This window comes from Rutilus rutilus, assembly GCF_951802725.1.
Source record: "Rutilus rutilus genome assembly, chromosome: 4".
NCBI lineage: Eukaryota > Metazoa > Chordata > Actinopteri > Cypriniformes > Leuciscidae > Rutilus > Rutilus rutilus.
In genome coordinates, this window is record NC_140212.1 from 33582558 (window position 1) to 33596330 (window position 13773).

The 13773-nt window shown below is 38.3% G+C and overlaps 1 protein-coding gene across 1 annotated transcript; it reads left to right on the forward strand.

Annotated features, from left to right (window-relative positions):
- Positions 1 to 777: 777 nt before the first annotated feature.
- Positions 778 to 12632, forward strand: LOC311289060 (uncharacterized protein; the record flags this gene model as incomplete). The annotated part of the gene is made up of 5 exons (XM_084406820.1): positions 778 to 788; positions 879 to 1032; positions 10200 to 10290; positions 10660 to 10791; positions 11010 to 12632. 5 exons carry the CDS (start codon positions 778 to 780, stop codon positions 11339 to 11341), a joined length of 720 nt encoding a protein of 239 aa, XP_084262946.1. The 3' UTR covers positions 11342 to 12632.
- Between the last annotated feature and the right edge of the window lie 1141 nt (positions 12633 to 13773).

Below are 13773 nucleotides of genomic sequence, written 5' to 3' on the forward strand. Positions count from 1 at the left end.
CTGGTAAAGCTGAAATCACTTGTGATACCGGTTCACAAACAGATGTCGAAGGCAGACTGTTGCTCTGTTTCAGAAGACACAGGCATGAATTCATAGCTGGTCTCATCACCACGATCCTGGACGATCTTGAGAACTCTGTCTGCCATGTCACTCAGGTGGGTGAAAGTCAACATGACAGCAGTTCCATGACCAGTAGGATGGGGCAAGCCTGCAGCAGTCCTCGAGTGAGAATCAAAGTATCCGTACCTTCCAGATCCGTCTCTGAACACAGCAATACACTCTGGAGCAACAAGGAGTAGAGCATGACTGACATCTGTGGAGAGACACTGTAGCCTTTCAGTGAGAGGAATCCACCACTCTTCAGTGCCAGGGGTCCCTGTGGCTGTGAGGTATCCAAACATCACTCCTGACTTCAGCACACTGTGTGTCCAGTTAAACGATGCAACACTAGATGGTACTTCCTCCATAGTCAGATGGTTGCAATAAGGGGCTGTTTACACCTGGCCACTTCATGCGTTTTCTCAGATAGGATAGCTATCCGATCGTGAAAAGACCAGGTGTAAATGCCCTCCGAAACGCATTTGAGACGGATTTGAATCCGATCGCTCAAACCACTTCAGGAGGTGGTCTGGGCCGCATTCCAGACGAAACTGGACAAATGTAAATGCATCTGGTTGCTCAAACCACATACGTCAGCGCTTCTCTCCTCCCAAACGGAAGTACGTCACTCGCTTTAGCCGCGCCAGAAGCAGAAACAAACATGGATGATACTCAGGGATGGAGCAGCGGCGAAACTCAGACACTTATTTCTTTATGGAGCGACGAAAGCGTGCAGCATAATTTATCAAGAACTTATAGGAACAAAGCAATATATGAAGACTTATCGCAAAAAATGACGGTTACAGCCGAACCTGGCAACAGTGCCAAAGGAAAATAAAAAGTCTTAAAATAATTTACCGCAAAGCTAAAGATAATAATGGTAAAAGTGGACGGGCCAGAGTAACATGTCCATTTTATGAAGTTTTGGATCGGGTGTGTTGTGGCAAAAACAATAACTAACAAAACAGCATCAGGCATAAGAGACATCAGGATTCAAATTGTCCTTAAAAGATATTTATTTCTTGCAAGAAATGTTCCCAGTCTACCCACAGTCCAGCTGCAGGCAGAGTGAGACCCAGAGCAGAGGTTGACCAGCTACTTTATAGTGTTCTATTCAAAGGCTATCTCTTACAGCCCCCACTAAACAAAATAACAAAAGGGACCCCCCCTTGAACCCTCCTCAGCCCGGGGGTCTTCTCACCTCTGAAGTCTCACACACATCTTCCAGCTGTATCAGCATCATAAAAGAAACTCAAAATACATCCAAAGAACGCATGGCATTCATATGCTAAATCATTGAAAATAAAATACAAAGAAAAGATAAATTTTTTTCCACAACAATTCCTCCTCTTTATCATTCTCTGATAAACAATTTGGTTTCATTAACATTAGGTTTGGTCATAACAACTTAATTTTTTTTTTTTTTTTTTTTTTTTTTTTCAAAATTAAAAAAAAAACGATTGTTTCTAATTCTGCATCAAACCCATAAATGATAAGAGTTGTTTCAAGTCTTTACATCACAGTTACCTTTCATATCTGATTTTCATATACCTGATCACTCTACTTGAACCTTGGAAGAAATAATAAAAATAAAAAATAAAAAATTTAGCAGCAAGCAAGTAAACATTTTATCTGAAGCCGGGCTAAATGGATAAGCACTGCTACCGCATTCCCGATAAATCGGACCCTCAGTCACTCCAGTATAACTTAAAGTATAGTAAGAATAAAGGATATTATAATACCGAAAAAACATAAATGATTATAATTTCAACTTCTGTTACTCGTACGATCTGCATAATTTTGTTCACCCTTAGGATAGACCGTACCCATTGATAACAAAATTATCAGAATAACACATACAATCATAACACTATGTATTCAGCCTTTTTCAATTAATCACAATATTTTGTCAGGAAATGGTTTTACTTCTAAAGCTATATTTAATTAAAATCTATTTAATAAAATCTAACCAGAAAAGTTTTATAATTTGATCATTCGTTGTTTGAAATTATCCCTGACTTTTCCATTACATACCGTCTTTTTTCTAATCACCATACTTCACATTAATTAATAGATCTTCTACCTGAAAACACATTTTTCTTTGCACAAGTCAAATTATTAGATTTATATCAATACTAAGCCCTAATTTGATTCAATCAAATAAAATCACAAAACTTTTCTTCAACCATTAATTGGTCAACATTTTCTCCAGATATGTTGATCATCTCGTTGCCCCATGGATGTTCCGTTTTCACCAATATGACACTTTGCATGCCGTAGAGAGGATTTTCCACCGTAGGCAGGGGAGATATGTTTCTAGCACATATCATTGATCCCCCCCACTTTATTCTTTGCGTTGGCGTGTGGGGTTGCTGACGTTGGTTTTGTAGTTTAAGGTGAGATGCTTGGACTCAGGTCTAACACTCTTCAATCATTTTCAAATCCTTACAAGATTTTCCCTTAGATCACGATCGCACCCCCACTGGAATGAGTCATTTACTGTCTGCTGTCACCTGTGAAAGCAGACCTTAAGTGATTTTGTTAGTGACCGCTTGTCTTGTCGTCCCTTTTGGTTGTGACCTGTGGAATTTTCAACCTGAAACATATCATCTGATAATTTCTTGCTCATTGAATAGCACTCAGGGTCCTTTTCCCCTGAAAAAAACACTCAACCCACATTGCTCATGTTAACAAAACAATACAGAATCAGTTCTGTTTGATTCAATCCATCCTGACATCCTGCAAAATTAAAATTTTAAGTTAAGCGCTGCGCAAGGTTAGGCACTGTTTCTTTCTGCCACAATAATAGCCCAGGCTAGGATGTTTAGCCGTAGCCATTATTTTATTGGGCACATTCTGCCCTGACGTTTCCTGTTGAAACAATCTTTGTTATTTGCACACTTACAGACAGATCCTTTTAGCAAATCTGAACCCCTTAGTAAACCATATTTGGCAACTGTTATCATCCTCCTCTTGATGCACGACCCATCTCGTGCATCAAAATACAATTCTCTTGCTTTTATCAGACGCTTTTATCCAAAGCGACCCACATTTCAAGGTACACATTTACATTCTTATTAGTTCTTGCTTTCCCTCGGAAATCAAACCCATGATCTTGGCGTTACAGGTGCCAAACTCTAATGTTTGAGCTAAAGGAAAACTGCAATATTTGTTCATATTTATTTGGTAACATTTGTTTGGATAAAGTTTGCTAACCCAAACGTTGTCCTTCAGCCAAATTTCCCATCTTTCTCTGCCTCTGAAATAAAAATATTACTTAAAGCCACAATTTCATCTTCTTATCAAATTGTTTTTTAAGGCAACGGCCCCTAGTCTCACAGCGTTTCTTGATTTTCAGGCCTATTGTTTGGTCTCTTAATCAACTGTCATCTACGAACATTCTCCAGGTCATCAATTGGTCAGGTCAGGTCGTGTACACTTCGTCAACGTCAGTCGAATAACAATCTCCCCTTTTTACAATACATAACTGTTAAGGACTCTCTGGATAATCTGATATTTATTTAGCCTACGTGTTTGTTGCTGTCAAATCTATAACTTTTTCTCAACACATGACTGACGGCTATCTACGACTTCACAATTCTAATTTACACATCAATACTTAAACCTGTCCAGAAAGTAATTCAAATCTACTGCACATCATAAATGACCAAAATAATAATTAATAGACAGAGCTCGATGATCAATCAACTTAAAGCTCATCCTATGTTCTGTGTTGCCTTCTCATCAGATTGACTCACAATCCTCAGCTTATTTTCAAATTTGTCATTTGCCTTAACCCATCTATAATGCTAAAACACTCTTTCCAGAGGTTAATGACAAATTTATACACACTATTCAGACAGAATAGTTGTCCTAAACTAACACATACTGTACAAAACATGAATTAACACTCACACTCATCCCTGACTATGAACTGCTCATATTTCTTATTCATATCTTTTCTCTAAAAATATTTAAATTTTAAATGACATTTTAACCTTACATTTTCCTGTATCTTTTATCTAATGTTTTTATGGCCTCTTAACCAGTTTCAAAGCATGTCTGTTCATTATTGATCTGATTTTAGAAAAGTCAGCTGGATTGTTTTGGTGCATAATTATTACTTTGCTTCAGCTTTCTTTGGCTGACTGATAACAGAAGAACAGACAGAGTACCATCCCAAGCAGTCTCTTTCTCTCTCACTATAAGCAAATAATCTTTTCAACAGCCTCCTAGGACTGTAACTAAAATAATCATAGTCATATTCAATCGTTCTATGATCTTTTCTAAGGTTATCTTTAGTTTAAATACTCAATTTACCTAACCTTTGTTTTCCAGAAAATTCTCTTGAGTCATCTTTAGCCACCACCATGTCTTATAGTGGTCCTTTGTCATGTCTAAATGATCTACAGGAGTCAGAACTGACACATTAGTTCAGCATCGACACAAATCTCTGTGTTTTCCTTGCCCATCAGGCAACTAACATTACAACTTTTTTTTTTTTTTTTTTTTTTTTTTAACTGTCTCTACAACAGATAACCATTAGTTCAATGGTCTCTGCTGGCTCCTGAATGCCCATTCAGATCAGCTCTTAACCTATAATTGTCTTTTCTTCAGGGTGTTGTCCCCTGGCATAGTTGCAGACACTTGTCAGAAAAACAAGCCATTCAATCAACGCGGTTTCTGGTGAGTGGTATATAGAGGAACTCACATTTTCTGGGTCAGACGGCCGTAACTTCTTACAGCTCATCTCGCCTCTCAATGATTTGCTGATGCTGCTGGCCTCACAGTCACCGCTCAACTCTAATACCTTTCTCACATAAAAAAAAACACCTCCATCAGGAGATGCCCAGTGTTTGTGGCGTGAATTCCCCTGTCTTAGGTTGCCCTTTTGGCCAGAGGGTCTTACCCGTCTCTGGGGTAAACACTTCGTACACACGTGGTTACCGCTCTTTACTAGGGGTGTGCATTGGCACTGCCCTCACGATTCGATTCGATTACGATTCACCAGGTAACGATTCGATTCAATTCGATTCTACGATGCATTGCGATGCATCAAAATTCTACTGCACACAACAAGGCAAAATATTCATCACTCATGAGGCAATACAAGCAGTCAGATATTGAACAACAGATTTTATTGGCTGCTATGTGTGTATTATCACTCTCCTGTATCTTTGACATAAATGTCATTAAATAAAATATTTTTCAAACCTGAAAAAGAAAGCATAAATCACTGCTTTCAGTGCTTTGAATGAGAAATGTTTCTCTTCTCTCTGCTTGAGAACCATTTGAAATTAAATTTCAACTTTATTGTCCAACTCAAGGCCAGAAAATAAACAGTGTAGGGTGTAACGGTTCACAAAATTCATGGTTCGGTTCAATACGATACACTTGTGTCACGGTTCGGTACGTTTTCGATACAGCAAAAAGAAAGAAATGCCAGAGAAATTTCCTTGTTTTTTAGTTTTTTTTTATTCTTTTTTTATTAGAACTAACATCATAAAGTATGACATTTTTTTTCTTTGAGCAATGATGGAGCTATAATTGACTCTTCTTAGGAGCATATAAAACAAAACAGCTCCTTGGAAAAAATTTAATGTAATATTTTGTGCTTATAAACAAATGTTTATTTTAGTTCAGATTAACATTTGAGGGCAGCAATGTTATTCATAATGTCGAAATAAATCCGACATAACGTTACTTGAAAGCATTATAGCCTACTATTCCTGCCAAACTTCCAAAGTTGCAGTTAGTGTTACTACAGTAAAGCCATGGTGAATGTTGCTGATCTGTGGATAGTTCATTCATGTCACAATGTTTCTTCCTGGTTTCCACGTCAGCGCTGTTTGATCCGTTAATAACGGAGAAATGTGAATGTTTCTCACTAGATCTCGCAGCGATGTTATTACGTTAGTGGCGAGTTCAAATGCTTTCTTTACTGGATCTCTTAGCGTTGTGTAGTATAAGATCGGCTCGCGCTGCGTTGGTCCAAACTTATAAACAGTCCGTCACGAGTAGCTCAGTTTCGTTCCGCTTACATTGCGTTTGCCATTTGATGTTGTGGTCGCGCCAGCGTCTACATTATGAGCGCGCTCGCGACGCGCTTACATTTGAAATAACCGTTCGGTTTGAAAATGCGTGCCTTGTACCGAACGGTTTAGTACGAATACGCGTACCGTTACACCCCTAAAACAGTGACATAATCGATTATGGCACTTTGCCGCATCGATGCTGAATCGTGCATGCCCCGCATTGCGATGCATCGCCGAATCGATTATTGTTGACACCACTACTCTTTACCATCACAGAATCTGTGACCGTTTTCTTCAACATAATCTGTTGTTTTCTGGAGCTTAGGAAAAGGCGCATTCAAGAGTCATCAGAGCCATTCGGACCTAATAGTGTTCACAGGGAGACAAGTTAATAACAACAGTATTTAATCACTTAAATTCATTAATCATCTTAAAGGTAGCAACCTAGCTGCTTAGATTATAGTCAGTGAATTTAGATCACAACCGTACATTCAGTGTACTGTTACTTCTGTAGCCGGAGCCATCGGCCCTGTTTTATGGTGGAAGCTAAAATGAGAGCTAAAAGTCTCTGGTCCTAAAATAAACAAGTCCTAAACAGTATTATTTTAAAGACTTCTTTAAAGTCATTCAGTTTTACTTCTAGAACATTTAGTACAAATTGCCCTTTGAATGGCAACGATTTCCTTTAACATCTCTGTGTCTATGATTTTCAACTGAAACACTGTGCTTTACACAGGCTCAGACAACAGCTTTCAGCTGATATCGAATGAGAGAGAGAGAGTCTTGAGGCATCAGGACTGGTACACTGCATTCTCATAAACCTTTAACTTCAGACTTTATCTACCATCTTTTTCAACTGTAGCCCATCTTAAGGCATCTTTTCCATAAATTACATGTATTGTAATTTAGACATTACAAATATCCACTCAGAATGAGTCTCTGTTGCACTGAAACTGTGGCAGTTTCAGTCACAGCACATGCCAGATTCAGATAAGCAAACCTGATTTGGCCAAATCACATTCTTATCTTTTAAAATCAACATTAACAAGCCTTTGTTTAATCAAATGCCTTTTACACATTTTACATTTAGCAACTGTTAATCCTGTAACACTGCTTCTGTTTATTTTATCTTAAAGAAATAATAAGAATTATTCTAGTTCTTAATAACGTTTAAAATTTCATTTCAATTTTAGTTGTCAGGTTTTCAATTGCCATAATTTAATACCTGACTTCAATGTTTTCTCTAGGAGTTTATCAATCTGCTTCTATGATTCAACTTTTGAGGCTGCGCTCCCTGCTTGTGATACATTTTTTTTTTGATTATCATTATAAATCATTCATTAGATTTGTCTCTCCATACCATCTAAAACCTTATCAAAGCGTTTCATTCAAAACACAATCATCCTTTTAGTGACCGGTACTTTTAAAATATTTTGCAACTCATTTAGTCTTATCCGTAATTTTATGTCAACCGGTACTTTTTATAGTTCTTTCCTTTCAAAAGGAATTCCTTACACTTAAATCTTTCAATCTTCTTACAACTTTCAAAAGTTCCAACTATCAACTTTATTTCTCCCTCATTTACTTTTACAGTCATACAGTGCGCATACAGTCACTGAATGACCCAGCTGACCGCAATAAAACACTCTCTGTTGTTCTGCCTTTTATCTTTCTAACAGCTTCACCCTATTTTGCACTTCTGAAACATTGTGTTGTATTCAGGAAATGCAAACAGACCCATTGATAAGCAGTTCTCTGTCTTTTCTTTTACAGTCCCAGTTGCAAATTCAATTTCAATAGCTGAAACAATCTTCATCATATTAACATTGATCTACTTTCTAACCCATATTAACACAGACTTTTCTCTAAATTTGTGTCATTTTGGCACTTTCTTTGTTTGGAGCCAGTCAAGTTATTGTTTATCTTTCCAATCACAATCAAACTTTTACAAAACATCATCTGCAAATCTCTGCAGCTGCTTACAGCATTTGCTCTCTTTTATCTCACTATTTATCAGGACTGTTCAGTTACCACCCTAGACTGAATGTCTGGCCTATCCTAATTCAGTCAGCATAACAGTCTATTGCATTGCAAATTGCATAGACGAATCATTCGTGTGCTAATCCCATCAGTCTGAGTGATACTGGGACTCGAAGAGCCATTAAAGACAAAAGGTGTGTCTTGGGGCTACTGGCTCGAGCCATTAACGACAATAGGGTGAATTATAATAGATGGCTTAATATCAACAAAATATCCAATCTTTGGACATTTTCTAATTTGATATTATCATCAACAACACTGATTACAAAACAAGTATACATTTAACATTCAGAAGCTGGTTTGAACAAGCAAGCGCTGTTGCTGTACTCCCAGCATAGCTGGACCCTTTAGGTTCAAAAGACAATCGTTTTACTTAATGAAACATTCCTTATCTTTATATCATGTTAATCCCTGTTAATCATACTCAATGCCTTATTTTTATCTAAAACTCACTTTTCATACCATTTCAACTTAATTTACCTTAACAGGCGTTCATAAATAGTTCCATGAATTCTATCTCTTACAGTACATGCCAGTTCTTTCTGCATCGACTCTGTTCTCTTTTTATCTGCTTCTTTTCCATTCAACAATTCACTGTTTGTAAATTCTATCAAGAAAAACGTTCTAAAAACATTCTATCTTTCCCTAAATGCTAATCCTTTCTGCATTTATTTTCGTTTTCTTCTATCTTCTTCAGTTCAACAAACTACTGTCTGTTCACAGTTTTACACTCATGAACAAAAACTACAACAACCCTTTGTTTAACAATTTTCCGTTTCCCAATTTCTTGCATGCATTTCTGGCTGTAATTTTTTCCCCATTTTACAGAAAAACTGGTGTAGCCTATAAAATTTTGTTCAAGCTTGCTTTGAGATGACCCCATATTGGCTGATTTCTATCTCTCCTGGATTTTCCTTCGACGCGCGTCTAATAATCTGTTAAACGTCTTCAACAGATCCGATTTTGTCACCTCAAATCGGCAAGGTTTAGCAAATATGCTTCCTGTAATTACGGTCTACTCAATCTTTCCGTGAGCACTTTCTAGCGCTCGATTAATTCTGGTTCACCTAATTAATCAGGTGTGGCTCTTCCGTCCACTTTTACAAGACTTCCTCAGGTTACAGAGATTTTGAGTAAAACTAATTAATCAGGTGTGGCTCTTCCGTCCGTGTGGCTCTTCCGTCCACGTTTACGAGCTAGTTTTCGGCATAAAATTTGACTTGACTTTTGTGTTTGTGAAGCTGCTTTGATACAATCTGTATTATGAAAAGCGCTATACAAATATACTTGACTTGACTTGATTTGACAATCTCCCCCTCGAAAACCTTCTCTGCCCGTACCAAAGAGATAGTTCCAGCCACTATGGTTCACCCACAGTTATATCAAATTACACCACACAAATTAAAATAATTTTACTGTCTCTTACCCGAGATGCTTTTACTGCCACCGAGTTCTTTCTGATTCCAGTGGGTTCCTCCTGGCCCTGATAGCAGTTTTGGCTCTTCTCTCTCAATTCGGCGAGGTAAGACTAAAGCCTTTTGTGCTTTAGGGTGATCAGTCCGTCAATTTGCTTTCTCAGGACCAGAAGAAACCTCATGGAGTCCGACTTCTGACACCAATTGTTGTGGCAAAAACAATAACTAACAAAACAGCATCAGGCATAAGAGACATCAGGATTCAAATTGTCCTTAAAAGATATTTATTTCTTGCAAGAAATGTTCCCAGTCTACCCACAGTCCAGCTGCAGGCAGAGTGAGACCCAGAGCAGAGGTTGACCAGCTACTTTATAGTGTTCTATTCAAAGGCTATCTCTTACAGCCCCCACTAAACAAAATAACAAAAGGGACCCCCCCTTGAACCCTCCTCAGCCCGGGGGTCTTCTCACCTCTGAAGTCTCACACACATCTTCCAGCTGTATCAGCATCATAAAAGAAACTCAAAATACATCCAAAGAACGCATGGCATTCATATGCTAAATCATTGAAAATAAAATACAAAGAAAAGATAAATTTTTTTCCACAACAGGTGTTAGGAGATAAGCCGTCTTTCGTACCTGGAGAAGGCGAGGTGCTGGATACGGCCAGTTTGGCAGAAGACAATGTCGACGTTGAAGGAGGTTTGTATGCTTGGTCTGTGCGTTCAAGTTTTCTAGCTAGTTAAAAATACGTTTAGAATGTGTATATAGTTCTGTAGTTACTTTTATGGGCCAAAAGTTTTTATATAGTGAATTATCATGACAACTAGTTAAAAAGGCTTATAAATGGGCCAAGTCATTTTTATTTTATTTTCTGTTGTCATTTTTATCTATTGTTGTACACAGGTTTGATAAGTATTTAGTTGACTTAGTAGTAGGGGGTGGGTAGGAAATAATAATAGCTAGTCTGACGAAAATCAGTTAACTTTAACCCATACAAGTGATAATAGTAATTGTAGTAAATAAAAAAAGTGTCACTTTACCATATTAACCTGTTTAACTTTTTAACAGACGTGGATGGGACTGATTCAACCGATAGACCCTCTTCCGAAACCACTCCTGAACCCACTCCCATACCCACGTCAGAAGATGATGGTCAGGAGCGTGTTTTTGAGCATGCCAACAGAGATCAGGGTGCTGTAGGTAAGTGCTTTTAGGGAAAATTCTGTAAAAGCTGAGATAAATATATAATATTTGTGTTCTGTGGAATTAGCATTTTTGGACACACTAAGTAAATAATGTAGGTTCTGTACTTTTCAAAGCAAACTTTTCTTCTTATTTATTTTAGTTAGGGCAAGTTAGGCATTTGATTTAATCTACCATTTTAAACTAACAATACATCAACTTGGTCTTTTTTTTAGGATCACGGAAAAGGAAGAAGACAAAACTAGAAGCCACAGTCGAATGCTTTGCAAAGGCCCTGTCCGATAATCTTTCAAGAGAGATGCAGTTTGCTATGCAAATGCAAGCAGCCCAGAATGAACACGAGGCAAGAATGTTTGGTATGATGATGCAAGCCATAACAAATACACACCCCATGCCACCCCAAGGCCCCCCGTATAACATGCCATTTCCTGCACAAAATCCATACTTGCATCCTAGCCACACTAACTCACCTGGGCCCATGGCTCACAGTCCACAACCTACGTACCTGCCACATACTCCCTCATCAAGCAGACACTATCCACTATGAAGACCAGGAAACCCATACATTCACTCCACTGTAATTCTTCCAGAGGCACAATTTCTTGTTTTTGAAAAACAAAGTGTAGTAGTAGGGAATTTCCCTTTCCCTTGTTTTGTATTCGTTACCCTTATATGGTAATGGGTGGATGAGGTAATTAGGACCGGTGTATTTAAGTGTGTAAACAGGAAGCCCTAGCACGTAGGCTTTGTCATACCCGCCCCTCTTCTCGTTACTGGTGTCATGTTAGCCGAGGTAAGTGACGGAGGTTATGTACAGTTTTGTGTGGTTTTAACAAGTGCTTAGAGTGTTTTTACCTTTTTAAGTGATGGCTGTAGCTGTCTCAGCGGCGGTCCCTGGGAGTTGCGTCAAGCGCTCATGGAATGTTGAGAACATTCGCGAGTGCATCCTGACCTCGTGACGTGTGATTCTCGTGTGGTATGTATGCTTTAGTGAATGTTTTGTATCTTTTGATTGGAGTAAATCATTGTCTGTTATGTTTTGTTTTGCAGTCTCGCGTACCTCGTGACGGTTAACTCAGGTCATGCTGCTGTTTTTCATGATTAGGTTATTTTCTTATGACTAGATAATAGTTTCTGGTTTTGTTTTGTTGTCATTTTTATGGTTTGGGTTTTGTTATTTCTCTAATGACGTTGGTTAGACCAGTGTGATTTGGGCCATAGTGGCCGTGTGGTGTAATTGTATATCAGCATGTAGTGTCTAACACCTGTTGAGTATTTTGGGGTCCTCGACGAGGTAGGACGGATTATTATCCGCGCACCAATTGATCTGGTCCATCATATTTGTGTCTGATGTGATTGTGATGTTTGTATTTGTATTGCACCCACTAATCTTTCTTTTTTTCTTTTGGTTTGAGTCAAGGCTGAGTGTACCGAGGGGGAGGCTAGTCACCTGGGTGAACACATTTGTTGTGAGGTTGGAGTACCAGGGTTGGAGCACCTCTCCCTATTTGGTTTGCCGTGCACACATAAATGGTTGAGAGCACAATCGTTTACAGCTAGCTTGCCACCCCTAAAGTAAACTTTAGCCTTGTAGTTTATATTTTTTTTCTGTATTTATTATTTTCTGTTTATTTTGTGGGGACGCTCCATTAATTTCTTTTGTGATGTTTTGTTTAATGTGACTCAGTGTTTGAATCAGCCATGTGGGGAGGAATGCTCTTTTAACAATTGACCTATCCTATTCTTATAATAAACTTGTCAGTGATTTACCCTATGAATAAATGATGCCAGTAGAATATTTTCCTCACAAAATAAAATTATTTATTTTGTTTATTGGATGACACGACTCTTGTCTTTTCTCTGCACCACCGAACCTGGGTTCCTTTAATATTTCCTTGGGTGCAATTCCCAAGGTGGCGTAGTCCGTGCTATCTGGATTTGGTTATACTAAAAACAATACCGCTCTGGTTACAAAAGTTAAACATTTTTCACCAAGTTAACACACTTTCAAGTGGTTTTTGCCTGTTAAATGTATGTTATTGTGAGCCATAGACATTTCTGTTTACCTTTTGTACTCAATTTTGACCTCTTCAGTGGAGTTTAACCTTTCACACTTGAGCATTGTGTTATTATGCTCTTCATGTACAGTTTGAGTTATAAGATGTTTCTTGTTAAACACAACAAATCATTTTGCCTTTGGGTGTTGCACTTTATTTCCAAATATTGCATTTGTAAATGATTAAAGTCTGGTTTATGCTGCTATTTACTTAACTTGATACAGCCAGGCACATGTCTTTTTTTTTTGTTAAAAAATAAACAAGTTTCAAATGTCCACCATCTTCAGTTTGGTTTTTAACACTCTGACAAACATAACTTGGTAGAAAACAGAAAAACAAATGTTTAGAAATAGATGAGCTGCATCTTAATTTCAGTGAACAAGTTACAAATGGAAAAGTGATTGCTGCTACTGTTGTCCCTGCTCAGAGAAAAAACTGGTCAAAGCAATGCGAATTTTATGGGGTTGTTTTTCTTGGTGCCGCAGAACAGGTGCCATCTCCTGGGTCTCTTCTTGAGTGCCAGGCTCACTAACGCCCTGTAGCCACTCGTTGTCAAAATGTTCTCCATTCCGCTTGCACAGATTATGTAGAATGCAGCATGCTGTGACGACCACTGGCATTCTTTTCTTGCTTGAGGAGGCACCTCCACTGGCCCTTCAGCCTCCCGAACGCACACTCTACCGTCATTCGTGCTCTGCTTAGGCGGTAGTTAAAATGTTGCTGTTCCACAGTCAACTGGCCATGGTCACTGTAGGGCTTCATCAGCCAAGACATGAGCGGGTAGGCTGCGTCCCCCAGGACTGTGATTGGCACCTCAATGCCTCCAATGTTGCGTGTAAGCTGTATAAAGAGAAATCAATTGCGATAAATTATTATTGTGGCATTGCTTGCATATTATATATATTAATTGCTTATGTTTTTC